Genomic DNA, 22,542 nt, shown 5'->3' on the forward strand with positions numbered 1-22,542 from the left:
ATGAATAAAAGGAGCATGGGTTGAAAGGTTAAATAAAGTAGTCAATGTCAGAATGATTGAAACATTTTATTAATTCTAATATTTCTGAGAACCCACTTTGTTCTAGGGACACATAGTTACACAGATGATATAATGAATGAGACAAAATCTGTATTTTCGAGTAGCGCCAAAAGCAGTAATTTCTAAGGTATGTGTGGTGGGGAAAGGGTGCTCTGAGGAGAGGGAGATGGGGAACAGAATCACTTGAGAGTGAGGATGTATTTCCAATTAATTAACATGCCCACAAGAATCTGCCATACCCCACATCAAGAATCATTGCTTTAACATAGATCGATGAGTTGATGACGTTAATGAGTTGATGACTGTCTCTCAGGTATGTTGGGGAACAAAAAAGGTTGAGAAACAAACATAATCATAAAGAACTATATTCTAATAATAAGGCATTACCATTGCTCCTGCTTTTTAATGTATTATATACATTATTATATAATACTTTTTAATGTATTTAATAAATACATCTCATAGTGGATTTTCTTAAAACAGAGCTTGCCTTTTCATTAAGTAATTACTCCCAGGAGTAATTTTAAAAGAAAATAAGTCTAACTGAGTTTTTGTGTTAACATGATAGGAACTGATAACATTTCCATTTTTCTTATGTCACATAAACTAAAACTGTTTGGTTTAAAATAGTTCAATTACTTCCATAAGCTTTAAGAAAAGCTTGTTTAATAACATCCTATGCTTTCAAAGTTAATTGGGTACTTTCACATATTTTTTCCTTTAAAACATTATTAGACAGGGCATTTCATGGGTAAAGATTAGTGATGCAATTATACCACCATCTCTGAATGTCATTCTTTCTTCATCTCCATTGCCATTGAAGTCCATTTTGTCATCTTTTATTTCAACTACTTCACTAGCTTCCTAAATATTCTTTCTACTATTTTATCACTTCATCAGTCAGAAAGAATAATCTACCTAAAACACGAATCCCATTGTGTTACTCCCTGATTAAAATCTGTTCCCCCAAGCCTGCAGCTTGGACACCCTCTGGGAATGACTTAAAGGGTATTTCCTGACCAGGACCCTGCTTACATTTCCAGCTGCATTTCTCACCATTCCCTTACCTGCTCACAATGAATTAATTCATAGTTCCCCAGGTGTGTCCTGGTTCGTCTTCTCTCCTGGCCACTGAGCAGGCTGCTTCCTTTGCCTACCAGATTCTACTCTTCCACCTCCATTTCACTTGGCTAACTCTTGCCCATACTTTTGGTCCCATTTGAGGCTTTTCTTCCTCCTGAAAACCTCCTATGTCTGCTATAGACTGAGTTATACCTTATTCCTTTGTGTTTCTATGGCACTAGTACTATGGTTATAGTATCTTATTTACTTATATATCAACTCTACTACAAACTACTAAATAACAGGAACTATGTCTTTTTATCATTAGAATTAGTCAATCTTCAATGGCAGCATACACTTGAAGCTTAACAAAAGTTTACGTGAATGAATGTGGTGGACCTGTCCAAGGTATGATGAGACTTTGAGTCCATGTCCTCTAATTGTTGACCCACAGTGGTTTCCAATGTGCTCTACTGTCTCCCAGTGCCACGACCTTGGTCTCCACACTCTGTAACTCTTGGTCCTCCTCCCATTGTCTGTCTACAGCCCTTTGCTTTGGGAAAGCTAGATTATTTAAGGCCATATTTTAAATTAACTAATTGTAAGCCAAGTTTTTTGCTTGGATTCGAGCTTAGCCTTCCATTCTTGGGGGAGCTATTCATTACTTAAGAAAACCTACCTGTGAATATGCATGTAAGAATTCTGGCTAGGAATAAACTATTGTTCATGATTAAACAGGAATGGTGCAAGAAGCATGAGCAGGCCTACCTCAGAAAAAGAAGTGGTAACAGATTGCTGTACTATGAAAACAGCATTCTGGCATATATGTCCTGAAAGAAAGTCACCAAAAGTTCTTTATGCTTAGTCCAAAACAACACACATCTTAGGTAAGAAATTTTCAGAAAAAGTGCTTGAGGCTTAGCTAATTTATCTCTCATTTTTTACAGAGGAACATCAAAGGAATTCAGCTTTCAAAATCAGATTCTCTCTGGAATTAGAAACTGTGGGGAACATCTTTTGATTGTTGATTAAACTCATTTTGTTTTACATACATTCTATTCTCTTTCACAAGATATTGTGGGCCATTCTACAAACAACCCTCTGAGTCTCATATGAAACCTGCAGCAAGTTATGGAAGTGGCTTTTACCATTCTTATAATCGCCCTGCCATTAGAAAGGGACATAATAATTTTATTATAGCACATACTCCTGGAAAGACCATAAACTTTTAATAGACTTGTAAAAAGGGAGTGTAACCTTTTCAATATTCTGTCTCATCTATTCTACCTTCTCCTCACATATAACGAATGCCATAGGGCCTAAGCCGTGGATCTACACTTGGGAAGAAAATGTTGAGATTCAGCCTTTTCCCTGAATCTGAAGGTTACCATGATTTAGCACCAAAGAATAGTTTCTGTCTATCCTTTTTCTGGTTCTTTTTGCAGCTCTTCAACTTCCAGACTTGTGGTCTATGTAGAGTTGTGATGACATTCTGACTTCATGTCTATAGTTTTCATTTAGGGATTTAAAAATGTCAGCATAAACATCCTACAGCGTTTAAAGTTGTCTTCACATCACTACACCTATTCATTTTCAGCATCATTAATGATTATACTTTCTGCTTATTTTCCGTTCTCTCCTAGACTGTCAAACTTCTTAGTTTACTTCCTAATATTGATAGCATCACCAACTCTAAGCATGACTTCTCAAACAAGATGTCTGGTTAATTTTTTGTGTGTTTTTGTTGTTGTTCATTTGTTCGTCTCACCTTTTTGTTGCAATGCACAACATAACCACCTTCTTAGATAATGGACAAAGAAACAAACAAAAGTCTGGAGACAAACATGGCAGATGAAAATAAATATCGCAAAGGAAGTGAGTGCTTACAAAAAACAAAGTGGAAACAAAGTATGAGGAAAGCTGGATCTGTCATTCTTATGAAATCTGTGTTATTCATTGCAGAATAATGCAACACTAAAGCTATAAGCCACATGTCAACGGAACCCCTGAAAGCCTCACAGCATGAGAAAAGAACTAGCTACTTGAAGAGTAGACAGTGGCTGTTAATTTCTATTTCTTGAAAAGAAAAATACCATTTTAAAATTGTCTGGGACCACAAGAAACTGTTTTTATAATGTTAATAGTTTTTTAAAATCACAATAATAAAAATTGAAAGCATAATATTTTATATTCATCTGTTACTTCTGCCTCCACCACATTCATTAAAAAAAGTAGGACCTTTACAGATGAAAGAGCATTTTAATACAAATTTTAAAATTACCCGAAGAGAATAAATTATTTCCTAAAATGTGTATTAAATCTTTTTGTTATGTCTATAAATGATAATCTAGTCTAAGAGTAAATTATCTGCATTTTTGCAGTCCCCTCCCCCTACCCACTGAAAACTTTCTTTACTAGACTCATGATTTTCAAAATTTTAAGAATTAAATTTGGAGTAAAGGAACTCCAAAGATCTGAAAAAGCCTGTGAACTGGATGTCCAGAAAGATGTAAATACATAATTATCAGTAGAAAATTTTGGGATGTTTTTCAAAAGCCCCCAGAAGTTCCTCTAATGAACCCTTAGGGGTCATATGAAAGCTCAGTGCTGGGTAGTGAGCTCCTAAGGGCAGAGAAATGCCCTCCTGTGTGCATCTCTAGATCTGGTACAGTGTCAGCATTCATAGGGGTGCTATAAACATTTGTTACATTGAATCATGGAGGATAAGTATGTATATACTCGGATGTTGTTGTTGCTGTTGTTTGAGACAGAGTCTTCCTCTGTCGCCTAGGCTGGAGTGCTGTGGTGCAATCTCGGTTCACTGCAAACTCCGCCTCCCAGGTTTAAGCCATTCTCCCAAGTAACTAGTGTAAGCCACCATGCCTGGCTAATTTTTGTATTTTTAGTAGAGATGGGATTTCGCCATGCTGCCCAGGCTGGTCGTAAACTCCTGAGTTCAAGGGATCCACCCGCCTTGGCCTCCCAAAGTGCTAGGATTACAGGCTTGAGCCACTGTGCCTGGCGGGTATTTTTTTTTTAAAAAAGAAGAATATAGTATTTAAAAGTTCATCATGCAATTAAACCTCATTGATTTTGAGAGCAAAGGAGCAAAGAAAAATGTGGCAAATAGCAAACCTACTACTTAAAGTAAACCTTTAGGAACTTAAGCAGGGCTGCTCACCAAGTAATTCTGCTGGGTACAGAACTGATGTGGCCTTTAAATTACAGAGTTTATGTATAATAATTAACATCCAGGCCTTGCAGAAAACAATATTACCTCTGCAGAGCATATCATTTTCTTTATTGATAAACGTCCTTTACTGAAAACACAATGATATGAGGATGGATAGGAGTGCCTTAGAGCTCTCCTTGAACATACATACAGTGGTTAAGAGGAGATTCTTTGATGATGGACAAAAATTCAAGTCTAGTTTGATTGTTTTTAGCAACATTACAGGTAAGCAAACAAGGCAGGAATGCAAATTACCAAAAGAGTTATGTTTCCTAGAGATTCACCAATTTTTTAGCCTCTACTTATCTCGAGGCAAAGCTGTCTGACAGAGATTCTCTCTTCTGACCTACTCCTATTCTTTTTTCTTTTTTATTCTTCCTCTTAGTAAAAAATTTGGTAAATTTTAGTTGACAGAACATCTCACAAGTTCCCACCCTGACTTCTTTGCTTATCTCATAGAAGGAATGCTAAAAAAGAAAAATATATTTTTTTTCTCCCACAGTTTATGGATTACATCCTATGCAGATGACACGTTGGATAATCTCTTTTTTTCCAGGATGAAACATATTAAGAAACTAAAATGCACTCTCACAAATGTCCACTACCTCGAGATAAATAGGTAGATCTCATAATATCTCAGACATCACCTAGGAGAGAAGAAATAAAATCAAGTATTTGGAAGAACCTGACAGAATACCTTAGCCATACCTCAGCCTTTCAGAGAGCAAGAGGTGTGAAATGTTTTAGAAAAATAATTTCTGTTCCCTTCCCCCTTCTTATAAAGTATTCTCTCTCAGTGATCCACTCAAAAGATTAATAGCACTCATGGTCTAAAGTGCTCAAGATAAAACATGAAAACAAAAACCAAAGCATGGATTCTACTAGACAACAAAACATGTCTCTCCTAAGAATGAACAATTCAACCCTTCCAGCTTTTCACACCTGAGAATCTTGGATTCAGTGGATTCTGAATATCCCAGTGAATTAAAATTAAGATGAACCTTTCTCTTCAGTAATAGAACTTGCTAAAATTAGAGACAAATGAATTATGTATTTTCAGTGAAATACATATTCCTATTATAAGTCATATAGGGAGTGGGGCTCCTAAAAGCAGGTGGCTAACTCTATCTACAACAAACATTTTGACAAGCTCCCACCAACACAATACATGACATCAAAACAATCCGAAGGCAATTCAAACGATAGCTTCACGTTAAGCAGCTGAGGCACTGGGCAAGCAAAATCTAATGAAGCTATATTTTCTCTGGAAGGCAATTAGTAAACTGCTCATATTTTGCTGCTGAAAGAATACATCAGCATGAACAGATGGAAATTTAGAATTCCACAAATGGAATTACAGACATTGATTTAACTTTCCCCAAGCAAATGAAAACCACAAAATATGAATTGTTCTTTCTATAATTAAGCACATAATTAGAGTGCATCAAATTCATATCCATTGTAGCTCATGTTTCTTCCTCCTCATTTCTAAATTTATATATATTCTGAGTCTAACAAACCTAGTTAGAGTTCAATTCCACACTGAAAGAGTCTTCTATGACAGATAGATGGTACTCAACTATTTCTCAAATTAAGCCTGCCATGGGTCACACTAGCTTTTTCACAGCATGACACATGCTGCAATAATAAGAAATCCTAAGACTCAAAGAGGTAGTCCTGGTGTCAGGACAGATGGAGAGAACAGCTGAGGGAGGAATTCAGCCAGTTTATTAACTCCATGTGAGTAGAACAAATCATATTTAAAAGAATTCATAAGGACATTTGGTCTGAAAAACAGAATTTAAATGATGGCAATTTTAGAATGTAGAAAAGTGAATCATGATGTCTCACAGTACAATATCACTGAGTTATCTCTTTGTTTTTCTACCTCCAGGAAACAAAAGGTCACCAGTGACCTGCACACAGATTTTAGACCAAACTGGTGATGGGCACTTGGGAAATACTTGGACTGATTGTCAAGTTTAAAATATACAACGAATACTATAACACATTATAGAAATAAAATCACTAACATGCTAAACATTACAGATACTTGAAATTATTCACATCGTTAATTATTCTTTTCCTCATTCTAGGATAGGGTAGTTTGTCTTACTTGTGAAAATATTTAGGGGAACTTAGATAAAATTTTTGTTTGACATTCCTAAAATGCTAGAAATGACCTCAGAAATCTTTTTGAGAATAAGCCCTTTATAAAAACCTCCAAATAGGTCTTTCCTGAGAAAACTCAATTGATATGCTTTATGAAGTATAGTAGTATGTTTCATTTATAAGCTTTCCAAGTTGAAATCCAAAGTAATAAGCATGTTTCAAAAAATCTAAAGAAGTAAAAATGGGGAAACTTACTAAAAGTGTCTGCACATATATAGCATCAAGAAATAAACTAGCAGTAAAATCCAAGGTCATATTCAGCGTGATAAGCACTGCAGATCTTTTCTATTAATAAAAAGCAACAGAGGCTTTTTCTACCCGTGAAATATTTTTTTTAAAGTTTTCTTATTATTTTAGTGAAATGGAGTTTTTCCTTCTTAATAAAAATTTTCAAATTTCTACCAAAAAAAATCCTTAAGTAACTCAAGTTTTGCAGTTTATGCTTATTTAAATATTTGATAGGTATTTTCTGCCACTTGAGAGTTGCTATTAAATTTTATATAATAAACTTCACTTGCAAACTGACTTTCTTCTCAGGCAAATCAAATGACAGCAAACAAAAATAATGCCTATTAACTATTTTAAGTACATTACTGTACCCTGTGGGGAAAATCAGGAAACAAAAACTGTAGTTTCAGAATTTCAGATGGATTAGTTATTCAGAAATTGTCTTGAGGACATGCCCTAACCTTTTGATATCACTCATCAAACGAAAATGTGACTCACAAAGACTTTAATCCCCTTTCCTCCCAACGGGAGATACAGTCTGTACAGAGAGCTGTTTGCATTTATAACTCATTTAAATCATGTCTTCCAGATACTTCAGGTTTAACTCACAGTGCTACACTCAAACTAACCAATTTAATAAAAGGATTATAAAATATTTGAAGCAAACTTATGTATATTTTATTCAATGGTTTATCTCCAAACAGTAGATATCTACTGATGAACTATTTGAACATTAGATGTGTCAAATTCATATTCATTGTAGCTCATATTTTTCCTTATCATTCCTAAGTTCATATATACTGAGTCTAACAAAGTACATTGCTTCTAGTTATAATCAAATATATTTGTAAGCCTATTCTTCACCATGTTGTTTCAGGAATTTATTATGGATTCAAGAGAATTCAGTAAAAGACAACTGGCTAAGCCACAGTTAATAAAGGTAGAAATAATGAAAACAAGAACTCATTCATGGAGTAGATTTAATAGAGCAAGTAACACAGGATACTCATAATCAAATTATATTAGCTTTTACAGTAAAAATGTATTTGAGAGAATTAAAAGTCAGTGATAATAAGGAATGAGAATAACTCCTTCCCATCGTCCTCAATCATGTGAACTATGTTCGAAGGCTTCAGATGGCCAATAAATTTACACATAAATCTTTAAACTATAAATTAAATATTTTTATTTCATTGCTATAGTAAATAGAAAGATTTAATTTATAGTTTAAAGATTGTATACTTTTATGTTTAGTATAGCAACTTTAGGATTCTTTGGTTTTCAGTAATAATCTATGCATTTGAGTGACCAAACTTGGTCAGCTTGGTCAGGACTTTTTTGTTTATTTATTTATTTTATTTTATTATTTTTTTTTTTTTAAGACGGTCTCACTCTGTCTCCCAGGCTGGAGTGCAGTGGTGCGATCTCGGCTCACTGCAACCTCTGTCTCTCGGGTTCAAGCGATTCTCCTGCCTCAGCCTTCCCAGTAGCTGGCACTACAGGTGGCTAATTTTTGTATTTTTAGTAGAGATGGGGTTTCACCATGTTGGCCAGGCCCAAACTCCTGATTTCAAGTGATCCATATGCCTTGGCCTCCCAAAGTGCTGGGATTACAGGTGTGAGCCACTGTGCCCAGCAGGACATTATTTTATATTCAGTCAAATAATAGTTTAAAAATCATAGCTAAAAATGGATGAGCACAACTTGTTAATTATGATTCAAAGCAGTTGATGCACATCTGGTTGAAGATTAGCAGATTCTCACTGCAGTTTAGTTATAACTGATTAACATTTCAAGGGACATAGGATTTCAGATTCTACAGTCAGGAAACCATACACCAAACAAGTTAAATAATCAAGTAAGGTAGATAATTCATATTTGGAGGAGTTTATTTTGTTTCTTCAGGAGGTGATAAGTTATCAAAGATTCTCATTCAATAGAAATTGCTATTAACTATTGGAAACCTACCAAGAACAATAAAAGCAGGGACCTGTTGCTTTTTTCATTTTTTGTTTAAAAATTCAATGCTGAATCACCATCACCTAGGTGAGTGTGGAACACAAAGTGTGGGTTCAGTCAATATTTATAGAATAAGTGAATAAATACTAAACTGTTAACAAATAGTCAAAGCTTATGTGAATAACTCTGTTGGATAAAAAAGAGAAAAGGGTAAGAAGTGAAGAAGAGACAAAAAAGGAAGAAATAAAAGAGGTGAGTGAGAAGAAAGTGACAAGGTCTTTCCTATGGCAGCAGAAGAGTAGATTTACAGCAACCAAAAAGAAAACAGATGGCTGAATCCTTTCACTCCCCTCACGTACATGTGGTCCAACATTGTCTCAACAAGACTGTAGCCCTACAACCAACAATCGAAAGAGTGACATCAACATATAAAAGGAAGGAAGTGCACATTCAGTGGAAACCCCAATGAGAAATACGCTTCTGCCAAGACTATCAGGTTGGTATAGTACTTGCGATTTCTTGGCAAGAAATCATGAAATACTTGAAGAAATTAAATAGTTATTAGGGGGATGCTTACTTCACTTTACTAGGGGAGGTCCTTGAGTACCTCTTCTAACATCTAAAGTCTTCTCCTCTCCAGGGGAATTGTGCTCCGTTCCCTGGTTACTTCTCTTTTACTTAGCAATTTCAGAATTGTGAATAAGGAAAGAATGACCTGGTAAGTGCCAGCCCTGGACACATTTGCCCACAGATTCTGTCCTCCCCCTTTCTTCAGTTGCTCTTTTTCTCAGGAGGCTGGACTCTATTAGGCCATATTTCCCAGGTTTGTCTGTCAGTTGCCTTAGGGCTGGTCTCAGCCAATAGGAGGGAGATATCACCAGGAGACAGAGGGGAGAATCTAGGCCATTTCTCCCCATCCTTTTCTCCAGAAGCAGCTGTATCCTACCTGTGCCAGTGACTCTAGCTCCCATTGGACAGGCCATTACTACCTAGGCTCCAGTAAATCACTCACTAGCTCTCAGGTTGGTAGTGGCTTCCCATTTTTGCTTATCTCTGTGTTGGTCCAAGAGTGTCTGCTTTTGACTTCTGCATTGCAATATGAGAACATCATTATCTCTGACACCTTTAAATGCCCCTTAGGGTCTCATCTACTTAGATCTCTGATCTTAGACCACATGTCTCTCCTGACTGCCCAGCTGGTCTTGACTGCTTGGCCTACATATCTGCATCAGCTCTCTCTCTGGAATGCCCAGATCAAGCTCTGGAACCTGTTCTACTTTGACCACAGGCTTCTGATTCCCTTCTCTCTTTCTTCTGATCCCATTTAGCTATATTCCATTCACCTCATCATGGTTGCTGGTCCTATAGCTGCTCAAAGTTGAAAAGTTGCTATTCTGAATGCTGATGTTTGCTGAACTGCAGGACAAAACCACTCTTTAATGATCTCTAAGTGCCCACTTCAGATTTACCTTGAATAGATTTTAGGTATAATAGGCATAGGCAATATCAAAGTTTACATATTTGTGTCACAAGAAGATTAAAAATAATGTATATTTCCCGCATGGTTGGTCATCCCTTCCATGCATCCTCTTTGGTAATATCCAGTAAGATACAATGGCAGACAAGAAGATGGATAAAATGATGTCAGATAGTAACTCTGCTCACAGGGCATGAAATCAATGATGGCCTTGTAATAAAACAGCTTAATATAGCCAGGTTAACTTGTTTCTATAAATTCTTTCACTGTAGGCAAAAATAACATAATCCCTAAAGTAGTGAACTAGTAAATAATAATATCAATTAAGCATTTAAGACCCTCTTAATCACTTTACATTATAAACAAACAGTAAATGTGTAATAGTGTTGACTATTCTGGGCTCATGTTTCTTAAGTGTTTATTTTAATTGAACTTCAGCACTAATGCCTGTGTTACTCTGTTTCCTAGGTTATACTCTCACTGGGAATCTGAAGATCATGTTGTTTAATTCAGGATCTGTATCAGTAGATTAAATTCCCACCCAACCCTGTCCCAATTCCCAAATTAATCTTGAGTTAGGTGAAAAAATAACAAGCAAGCTCAGCACTGGCCCTGTTTACCAAATCACCTTCCAGCCAAACTGGTTGAATTAGTTACACCTTTTCTCTCAGTCTAGTCGAGGATGTTGCGTGTCCTTAGATTCCCAAACAAAACATGCCCACTCTCTCACTGTGGTCTACGTTATAGCTGGAGTACCATTTCCAGGCCTCATTTCCAGCATTCTCTTCTGGAACTTTCATTTGGCTGCCACACAGAAGGTCCTATGTTTCCTGCCAGCTGTCATCTGGGTTCTCAAGTACCCCAGGTTCACCTACTAGAGAAAAGAATTCCAAAATGCCAGCTGCCCAAGCAGCTCTACCTGCCTCTCTGCCCTGATTCCCAGAGTAAGGTTTCAGTCATTAAGAACTGTCTCTGGGCATCGCTGAAACAGAGCCTTCAACACAATGGTCTATCTGGTTGATCACCACTGGCCATGAAGCTTGGCCTCAACGCCTGTCCCATCTTAGGGGATGGTTCTAATCTCAAGTCTAGCTCCTTCCTTTTAGTCAAGAATTGAGGAATCATGAAGTGTTCTCTGACTCCATATGTTTGTAATAGGCTTCTTCATGATGATTTATTTGAGTTTTGATGTATTTGGTTTTGGCTGAACTCACATCTCCCTCTCCTGCTCCCTCTCCCTATGCCCTTGCAAGGAACAAGAACTACAAAATGGAGCCTTTTGTAAGGCTGTTGCACTCAGAAGCTCTCTTGAAGTGCTCTGAAATTTCTGGCAGAAATAAAACTGTTTAAAAAAATAGTTACAGCTTATCTTCCTCATAAATCCCCTTCTTTTGTGCCCTGAGAAATAGTTAATCAACTCTTCCTTAGCTTGGAGTTCACCCAGATGCTCCTTAAGGGTTCTCTGTAGCTCCACTCTCAGGGGTGAAGCCACCACTGGATCCTAGCAGGGTGCCTAAACTCAATAATCTGGTAAGAGATAAGGCAACTAAGCTTCATGAACATTGTATTTTCTTCCAACAGGGCAGAAGGAAAATATTAAATTGAGTTCCCCCAAAAATGCCAAAAATCTCCTACTGATAATCAAGATTTGTGGACTCCATAATGTGTCTTTATTTTGGGTTAAACTAATGACAGTAGATTCTCTTCTACCTGGCAAAGAAGAGGTAGGTATACATTAAACAAAAGAAAAAGAAAAAAATGGACCTAAAATCATGTGGGAAGTAGATCATCGTCATCATTATTCAAAAAAGAAATGTTGTGGAATATTTCTGCAATTTCTTGGCCAGCTAGTCTTTTTCACCAGATGCATACATCTTTTTCAAATATCAAAAGATAGTAAAGCTATGCACATAAAAGTCATAATAGTAATAGTAATTATAAGTATTATAAGGGTAAGAATAATTTATATGATTCTTACTGACTGCCAAGCACTTGCTAAGCACCTTATGCACATTAACTCTTCGAAATCTCAGAATGCTATGCTGTACATATGATAAGAAAGGAGAACTTTCTTAGTTTAGAAAACTGAGTTGCAGAAAGGTTAAGAAACTTGATCAAAGCAAATTAGTAATGGGCAGAGCAGAAATTTAAACCTAACTCATCTTTCATACCTATGAAGATGCAAATAACTCAACCAATTACATTTGTGTGTAATATATTTGCCCTCTTGATGAATACTGAACCAGAGTTAGAGCGCCTTCTAATTGTTTCATGAAAAAGCATTGACATTATACGCAACTTGTGTGTTCTACTTTGAAATCACACTGTTACTCTAAACATTATTTGAATAAGAATTTGCCAATAATTTGAGCAGTTATTTCAAAATATTTATGTACTATTACTACACAGATGGATTACTCTTGAGCTTAGCATCCAATTTTTAAAATTTTCAAACTCATGTGTACATGACTAATTTTCCCTTTCAGAATTATGCAACATTCATTCATATGCTCTTCTCTCTTGATTTTTGTACTTTGGTAGTTTTGGAAACGTGATAAGATAGCTCATAGTATAACTAATAGCTTACTACACATAGCATATCTATATTCTTTTCACTTTTCCTCTAAATATCACCTTATCATAGTTTGTTCTTTATCCCCTGTCCACTTGCCATTATTTCCATCCAATGAAACTTATTTTTCTTCTCTCTCACCTTTGAATTTCCTTTCCTCCCTAACAGCATGTGAGTTACTTGAAAGCTCTTTGATCGGAATAAAAATCCCAATTATTTGATACTTCCATTTATTTGGATTATAAAGACATACAGGGGTATATTTTGCAAAACAGTATTGTCAGCCCTGGCAGAAGATATATCACTTATTATAGCTTTGCCATGTGTCCATAGAGAAATGTTATCTTATTTTAAACACATGTTCGTATGCAATAACAGAGACATGAATTCTAAGGATATTGCAGAAAGCATAGCTGACTACTGATTCTAGCACCTTCAGGATCTGTCTCTTCTTAGTTGCAACCACTGTAATGCACTTCATAGAGTAATAAATTGTTCTTGCCCTAGGATCAGGATTCCCATCCCTTCACTACAACATGTCTAGATGTAAGATATGTTTACCCTTGTATAATCAATGATCTGAGTCTAGATGTCAAATACTTGCTTGTTCTGTGTATTAACTGTCTTCTTTTTCTGGACCTGCAGGCTCTATCAGATCCTTCCCCTAAAATTCATACATCCTGCCTTGTTGCTATCTGTGCCCCAGCATGGCCAATATCAAAGTGGTTAAGAAAAAGGCTCCAGCTATTTCAGTATCCTAAATTTTATCTTTTCATTCTACAAAGAAGTTTTTCATAAAAAGTTAAAATAAATTTAAAAACTCATTGATACTATTCAGTAAGATGTTGTTACAGATTCCAAGCAACTATCTCTTTTATAGGCAACATAATTACAAGTGAATTACAAATGCAGACTTTATGACTCTAATTAAACTCTAGGCCACAACCCATTAAAAACAGATTATACACATTAAGTTAGATGTAAGAAAAAATAAATATGCCACATATTGAGGCATAAGTTAATATGCTTCAAAATAAATGAGGAGAAACAATTTCAAATAATACATATTTATATAAAATGTTTATCAACATAACCTAAAATATTTTCTTGAATTTCATCAGAGATAAAATTTTTATACTTAATTTTCATAAACATATACATCATACTTTCTCTCACTTACTTCATTACTTCATTCCATCCCAAGAACATCTGTGCAAGTATTTCCCAAGTGTGAGAGACTGGAAGAGGTTCTATATTTTGGTTGTAAGAATATATATTAATTTTTAGAACATTATAATTAAACTCAGAAATATTTAATTGTAGGGATTTTATTTTGTAAGAATCAAATAAAATGACTAAAAATTAACTTGAGGCAAAATGAAATCTCAACATCATTGTAAAACTAATTAATAGAGCAGATCTTAAACAAAATGTAGTGCAGGATGGTTACACCTCAGTTTCCACACTTGGGAGACTCATTAATCACTTAAGTGTTTTCTCTGAAGTTTTTAAATGCTTAAAGATTGGGTTACATTATGAAAAGGACCTGTTGAGTATTGTGTCTGTAAAGTTCAATTCTACCTAGTCCTCACTGCCATCTTTCATATCTTCTCTAGTGAAGAATGAAGAAATGAGAATTATGTGTTTGACTCTAACACCTCTGACGTGGAAAAACACATGGTGAAGCAGAGGAAAGAAAACTGAAAGAAAGTGAAAATATCCTCAAGAATACCTTGGGGAAACTAACAGTATTTCAAATGAAAGATTAAGAACAAATCCAAACAAATGGATTGGAAGGTATTATGTAAAAAAAAATGAGATGCTTTAGCACAGGTACTCTAAGAATTTGAGAAGCTTCTCATGTTTATGGGAGAAGGTAACATTGCTGATAGAAACATTTAAAGGCAGTGCAGAAAGGAAATTCTCATCAGGAGGACTATAGAACACACATGGGCAACAGCAAGCCCCCCTTGCCCTGCTCAGCCCTGGATCCATACAGAGGAAAGGAGAGAGGTAAAGATGAAAGAAAGAGGTTGAATAGAAGATAGTAAATGGTTGAAAAATATTTTTAACATAGAGTTATGCTTCTGAGAAGATTCTCCATCTCTGGGTATCAAACATGGAGATATATCATACTGATCAACCTGAAGTAATGTACTTACTGAAATACCCACTTCTAGTTCATCTAGTTCATGCAAGGTTTCACAAAGCCACCAATCGTCTTAATTGTCTTATAAAAGATTTCTAATTGAAATATTCTTAAGTACCACATTTTACTAGTGGCAGGTGTCTATAAAAAAAAATACAAGCTAAGCAACTTGTCCTCTGTTGTTTCCTACCACTAAGTTTGCATTAGAAGAGACTGGGAGTCAAACACACAAGAAGAAGCACAAGTATTGGCAATTTAACAGAAACAAATGGTAGTGTGTCATGGACATCTAAGGTTTGTTGGACTAAATCATACCCTCTTCTAGTAAGCCCTGAAAAAATGTATTTAAAACATATGTTGAAGAAAATAGCTTTTAGAGGGGCAGATAATAGGCTTTGGACTTAGAAATTTTATAAAAATCTATTGTGCATTCTTTAGGCTTCTAGTCCTATTCAGTTTTTGCTATGAGCTATGATTTGTTTGTGGAAGCAAAGTAAAGGCAGCCTATTTCTTACCGCCTCCACTTCGGCTGGGTCATACCAGACGTTGATGTAGGGATGCTGTAAGGCATCGTCCACTGATATTCTTTTTGCTGGGTCAATCACTAGCATCTTTGACAACAAGTCCCTGGCTTGGCTGGCTGAAACAATAAATGAGAAAAACAATTAGTAAGATTTTGATTTCAGTAAGGAAATTTGTCGGACAGAGAGGAAATTTAAGAAAATAAAGTATGGAATAGTATCTTCCTTCCAAACATCAGGTAAATCTCCTGATGTGATGGAAAAGAAAATGCATTTTACACCTGTTTCTTTGTGTCTCTAAGCCTAAGGCTTCATTCTGAGGCTCTCCAAGGGTTGTAACACTTTGGGTATATAATTATTCACTCAAACTTCTTAGTAAAATGTATCAACCTGGAGAGTTTATGTAAGCAAAGTCATCTTCTTTGGTAACCTGTATGAATATAGGATAAACAGAATAAAGAGCATAGAGTGCAAATGCATGATGTTCAACAAATGTGTGGACGGCTGTTTGAAGTTAATCAACACGTGTGTCTTTATATTCTTATTTATACAATGGAATTATCAGAATTTTAGTATATAAATTGACTTAAGAGTTTGTATCATACAAATTTTTCTTTTCTTTTTGTTTTTGTTTATTTATTTATTTATTTTTGAGACAGGGTATCCCTCTGTTGCCAGGCTGGAGTGTAGTGGAATGATCACAGCTCACTGCAGCCTGGAACTTCTGGGCTCAAAGGATCCTCCCATCCCAGCTTCCCGAGTAACTGGAACTACAGGCATGCACCACCATGCCCGGCTATTTTTCTTTTCTTTTTTTTTCTTTTTTTTTTTTTTTTTTGTAAAGATAAGATCTCTCTACATTGTCCAAGCTGGTCTCGAACTCTGGGCTCAAAGGATCCTCCCACCTCAGCCTCCCAAAATGCTGGGATTAAAGGAGTGAGCCACTGCTCCCAGCCACAAATTTCTTATATACATAAAAACAATCAAAGAATTGAAGTGATAGAAATAATATCATTCAACTACTGAATTTTATTTTAACATTCTGTAATCATCAGGCATTTTTAATCAATAGAATCATGACTTGATGAAATCCAGTAGTTAAAGACTGAAGCCAGTCTAATTCTACACCAGACACTAATGAAAAACTCTATATTATGTAAAGGTTATCATAATTAATTTTATGGTTGTGGGCAGTAACAGTTATAAAATTATATGGTGATAGCATATTTATTTAGTAAGATCGTTAAAAGACACATTAATTTTAAGCTCTAAAAATATGTAAATTTTTAAAATTATTATACTTTAAGTTCTGGGATACATGTGCACAACGTGCAGGTTTGTTACATAGGTATACACATGCCATGGTGGTTTGCTGCACCCATAAACCTGTCATCTACATTAGGTATTTCTCCTAAAGCTATCCCTCCCCTAGTCTTTTACATAAAGTTTTAACAGAAATGAATATCTCAAATCAATATTGTTACTCAACCGATCTGAAAGTTGAACCATGAAAATATTCAGTTTATTCTAAATATATGGTAAAACATCAAATTAAAGATAACAAAATTTAAATGGATTTTTCAAAAAATCAACATAGATGACTCTGTGGATATGCATCAATTTTTATTTAACCAATTTTTCAGATTAAAACAACTTGGCTAATTCTACAAATTTGAAAACTATATAAAATATAAAAATCAGGAAATAATATCTAACCCCACTAGCTAGAGGCAATGACTGTGATTATTGGCATATTTTTTCTAGTGCTGTTCATGTATTTTTCACGTAATATTAACCACAGTATAGTTAAAATGTAGCAATTAATTTTTTACCTGTAAGTATTTTCTTGGTAATTACATCAATAAATATATCTTTTAATTTTCTGAACAAATATGAAAAATCACTAGTTAAATCAAACTTGAGAATTTTTTATTTCTATTAATCATTTTTCTGGGAAACTCAGTCCTAGAAACTGATTATCATTACTTTCAAATTAAAACTCTGAACCGCACAGGAATAACAAATACAGAAATACTTATACATTAATTCAATATTTAATTTTTCTCATTGTCAATGGCCTCCTAATAGCCTAACAGGGCTGTGTTTATTTATTCATTGCTTTAAAGACCTCTTTAATTTGTAACTGATTTTACATCCAAATTCATGTACCATTCTCACAGATTCTCTCATCAAATCTACCCATTTTTCTCCTCTTAGAAAGGGCTGGGGTTAGCCGGGCGTGGTGGTGGCTCACTCCTGCGATCCCAGCGCTTTGGAAGCCTGAGGGCAGGCAGATCATGAAGTCAGGAGATCGAGACCATCCTGGCTACCACAGCGAAACACCATCTCCACTAAAAATACAAAAATTAGCTGGGCGTGGTGGCAGGCACCTGTAGTCCCAGCTACTCGGGAGGTTGAGGCAGGAGAATGGAGTGAACCCAGGAGGATGAGCTTGCAGTGAGCCTAGATCGGTATCCTGGGCGACAGAGCGAGACTCTGTCTCAGAAAAAAAAAGAAAAGAAAGGGCTGGGGCTAAAATGGGTTCTTCATGAATAGGGTCATGAACTACACCAATACAAAATCATCTTGCTAAGAAACAATAATCAATACTATTTTTAGGAAACAATATGGGAAAATGTTTCAATGCTTTATCTTTCATTCTTTCATTTGAAAGCAAATGTGTTATGTTCTTTTCCAAACACAATAGAATACATTCTTCTCTTTGGTTATTTGTATATTAAGATTATTTATAATTTGCCAATTTTATATTAAAAATTAAATTCAATAATCAAATACGCAAACTAGTTTACCATTTACAAATATAATTGCAGAGATTCAAATTGATTTAAAAAGTAAACTCAAGAAAATTGGAATTACATTTTGAAGTATAATATATATATATATTTTTTGAGACGGAGTCTCGCTCACTCTGTCTCCAGGCTGGAGTGCAATTGTGCGATCTCGGCTCACTGCAACCTCTTCCTCCTAGGTTCAAGTGACTCTCCTGCCTCAGCCTCCTGAGTAGCTGGGACTAGAGGTGTGTGCCACCATGCCCAGCTAATTTTTTTGTATTTTTAGGAGAGACAGGGTTTCACCATGTTGGCCAGGATGGTCTGTCTCGATCTCCTGACCTCTTGATCCACCCGCCTCGGCCTTCCAAAGTGCTGAGATTACAGACTTGAGCCACCGCCCCTGGCCCTGAATATCCAGACAATTCTAAAATCCGTGGCTACTCCCCTTTGTAGGAACAATCTTTGAAGAAATATCTCTTTAACTTGAGGCTGTGCCAATTAAAGAATTGATCAATGTTTTAGGTGATGGGTTATGCTAATTGCTCTGATTTGACCATTATACCTCTATACACATTTCAAAAATACCACCCTATAACCCACAAAAATGTACAATTATCATGTGTCAACTAGAAATAAAAGGAAACAATGAGAAAGAGATAGAGGTCTCTATACCGTGTGCTTGTTTGGCCCGTCACCCTCATAGTTGTCCTCAAGTCATTCCTGAAGGGCATACCTTTGAGTTTATTGTGCTCGGAGTCCGCTGGGAAGAGGGAATCTGGGAAGAGCTTGGGGAAGGTGAGTCCTGCATACTTGGGCCGATTCTCCACATAGTTTCTTACTGTGGGTTGCAATTTCTTCATGAATTCTGGACATGGTGTTCCTAGTTGTTCAATTACCTTATTCCACTGGTCAATATCTGAGAATTGAACAGTTAAGGGAAAAAAGAAGAGCAGACCACTAGCCTTTCAACAATTGGGAGACTAACTCTTCTCAAAGTCCTCAACAGCCATTAATGCAACTGGAGTTTTAATAAGCAACAAAGAATGAAAATATAAAATCAGACTTGTCCGGCTATGAGTCTTCTTGAAATTTTAAATTCACTTTTGAAACTTATATACGTTTGGAAAACTAGCAATTATTTAACAAAATAAGATATCATGAAATAGTCTTTGGGGTGTATAGATAAAAAGTCATTCAAATAACACAAGATGAATCTCATATTCTGTAGATGAACTTCTATATAAATCGTGCTTCAGAAGAATATATAATGACACATCATAGTGACATTTTTATCCTGAAGTTACCTCAATTATTTATATTTTTAAAATGACTAATACACAAATATTTTAGATTATATTCATTTACATTTTCCTAAACTACCTTTAAGATATTTTTTCTTCTCTAAAAATCTGGAATTTTTTTTCTATTTTTATGCATATCAACATAACTTTTATGGTAAAACAACTCATTAGTTCTTTGTCAGATTCCTAAAAATCATATTTATTAAACAAAGAAGCCACCTATTTCATACCTATTGTTTTACTGATGACATCACTGAATATTGTTTTCAATGAAATATGAGGGTGAACAGAGGAATATTCAACTTAAAACAACAGATTTCTATCCAAGTACATCCAAGTTTAGAAAGTACATTAAGCATGGGGAATACCACAGAAAAAATATTACCTCTATGAAAATTAGTACCCTTTTAAATTGGAGCTAGCTCTTTTGGCAGACATACTCAATGACTGAGATTCTCTTTTTCATCTGTCATTAATATTCGATATATCAGAGCCTTGATAATGATAAACACCATCTACTCTGAAGAACCAACTGGAAACAACTGATTCAAACAGATTTCCTCGCCATGTGTCAGTGAATAATAGAGATCTTGGAAATTCCCTTAAATCCAATACTGCAAGCAGTATTCTCTCCTACATTGCTTATTCTTCTACAACTCTGTTCTTTGGTGTTAAGTTAGTTAACTCATTTCCACTAAGGTAAGGTGTGACAGTTAAGGGACTCTTACCATAATATTACTTAGTTGAAGTTTGTCAACTCTTTACTCCTAGCTATTCAAGAGATTTGGACTGAAAAAGATTGCCAGTCCTGATTAAAGATAAACTTAACTGTGTTCAACAAAAATAAATATATAATACAAACACAGTAGATAGGAGATTGAACAAAGATAAAATCAAACTAATTTGCAAATCCTTCTTCCTCCCTATAATCTGGCTGAATAAAACTTTAATTATTACATATTCTGTCAGTTATTGGAATAAAAAATATATAACCATGGACTATGAAGATATGAAATGAATATGGGAAAAACAATAATATTCCTTAATAAAGTAGTAGCAACAACTAAATAAGAACATGCTTTGATAGAAGCTCATCTAATTATCATGTGCATAAGCAAATACAGCAGTAATTCAGAATCACTAGAAATAATGAAACTAAAACATTATATAAGGTTAGAATTACAAATTACTCTTAGACAAGAGCCTGTATTAATACTATGGATATAGGTAAGCTATAAGTACTTAGACATACTTAAATAGAATACATTAGCATAGTTAAATAAAACCTAAGTGCTTGTCATTATAAACTATGAAGAGACATTTTTTAAACAGTTAGGTTAGCATGCCCTACCAAGCTATCATTTCATCATTGATCAAATTTCCTCAGAATTCTAACCGCTTGGTGTCACACTTAAAATAGAGGAAAGAAGATGTCAGATTTTCTGTAAATAAGTCCTTTAACAAAGTTGGCAAAATAATCCCAACACAGTATTATATCCTAATTACATTTGCTACAATTATAAAGATAGACAGTAAAGAACTGATTTTAAAGAAGTACTCCCAAAACAAAAAAACTGATATTTCTATATTAAAGTTTAAGGAGAGTCAGATATCCTGGAATTTGTTAAATAAGGATTGTTAAAATGTTTCTTGTAATAAATCATAATTAGAATCTAGAGACACACTCAGCGCTCTTTCCTACTTTAGGTTGCTTTTAAATGAAACACTGTTGTGATTCTTGATGCAATGGTTTACAAAAAGAAGGGTGGCAAGAATCTTTATCATTGTCAATGAAATAGTTAAATGTTCATACTGCAAATCTGAGTTACAGTGATCTTTAAAAGTCTGTGTCTTTATTTTAACCAATCCATTTCAAGATTTTTCTTCCCAAAAACATATGTGTGTGTATATCTACATATGGTAAGTACTTGTTTTCTAGATGTTCATAGAATACGAACACGAACAACTATGTCCAATTTAGTTGAGCACATGATTTTTCTTTATAATAACAATTAACCTAACATAAACGAAGACTGGAAGTCCTATCTCCTGTTTCCATGTTCAGTGCTTGTTTCAAGTATTCCAGTAAGAAAAAGAGTAGATTTTGAATTGATATGGTAAAAAATTGCTTTAATTTGGCCATAAAATTAATGGTGTGTTTTGTCACAAGCAACTCCCTTAAAGAATGTTTCTGAAGCCCCTTCCTTAGTCTATCAGGCCAACATATTCCTGTAAAACAATTAATTTTTATTAATATTTTATATAGAAAACAAGGATTTTTAAATGGGAAAACAGATTTCCACAATGATTACATTTTTAAAGAACATAAAATATTAACTAGATTTTATGATTATGTATTAATTGTTTTTTTTTTTATTTTTACTAATGGGGAAAAGAAATTTTATTTATTTATTTATTTTTTTCTCTTTGAAAGACATTTATTATCAATATGAACAACTTTAAGAAGAGAAATTCATTTATCTCTTCCTAGAAAATTGTCTTCCTTACCCAGATACAGTGAAAATGTTTATTATAAGCTAACACCATTCATTTTCATACTTAACTTTGTTTTTTTTTTTTGATTTATTATTATTATTATTATTATTATTATTATTATACTTTAGGCTCTATGGTACATGTGCGCAACGTGCAGGTAAGTTACATATGTATACAACACGGTAAATATGTTTTTAAAGAATGACCAAAACCATTTTTTGTTGAAGAATTTATTTGCTTTAGAATACCCATAAATTATCATTTTTATGCCACATAGAGTGAGGATTTACAGATCTTAGCCCTGTGAGGTTATCAGAAAAACAGTAAGTATATTTTTTATATTTTTCATGTGCTGTTTCAGAAATTATCACCCTTAAATTATGAAATGCATTGAATACAAATGGAAAAATGGCATTTAATTAGAATTATTTGACAGTAAATCACCTGATATAATTCTAAATTGACTACATAAAAGTAGAGTTATATTGTAAGAAGTTCAATTTTATAAGTAGGGCATGATG

General features: G+C 34.7%; 1 protein-coding gene across 4 annotated transcripts in view; it reads right to left on the minus strand.

Annotated features, from left to right (window-relative positions):
* Nucleotides 1-22,542, minus strand: part of MAPK10 (mitogen-activated protein kinase 10) — a 336,739-nt gene that overhangs the window by 42,934 nt on the left and 271,263 nt on the right. For all 4 annotated transcript variants that reach the window (XM_054485266.1, XM_054485265.1, XM_054485269.1 and 1 more), the window contains exons 10-11: nt 18,958-19,140; nt 15,427-15,551 (exon numbers count right to left, since the gene is read on the minus strand). In XM_054485266.1, coding sequence (XP_054341241.1) covers nt 15,427-15,551; nt 18,958-19,140 — 308 coding nt within the window. The remainder of the gene's footprint in view (nt 1-15,426; nt 15,552-18,957; nt 19,141-22,542) is intronic.

Source organism: Pongo pygmaeus, chromosome 3 (assembly GCF_028885625.2).
Source record: "Pongo pygmaeus isolate AG05252 chromosome 3, NHGRI_mPonPyg2-v2.0_pri, whole genome shotgun sequence".
NCBI lineage: Eukaryota > Metazoa > Chordata > Mammalia > Primates > Hominidae > Pongo > Pongo pygmaeus.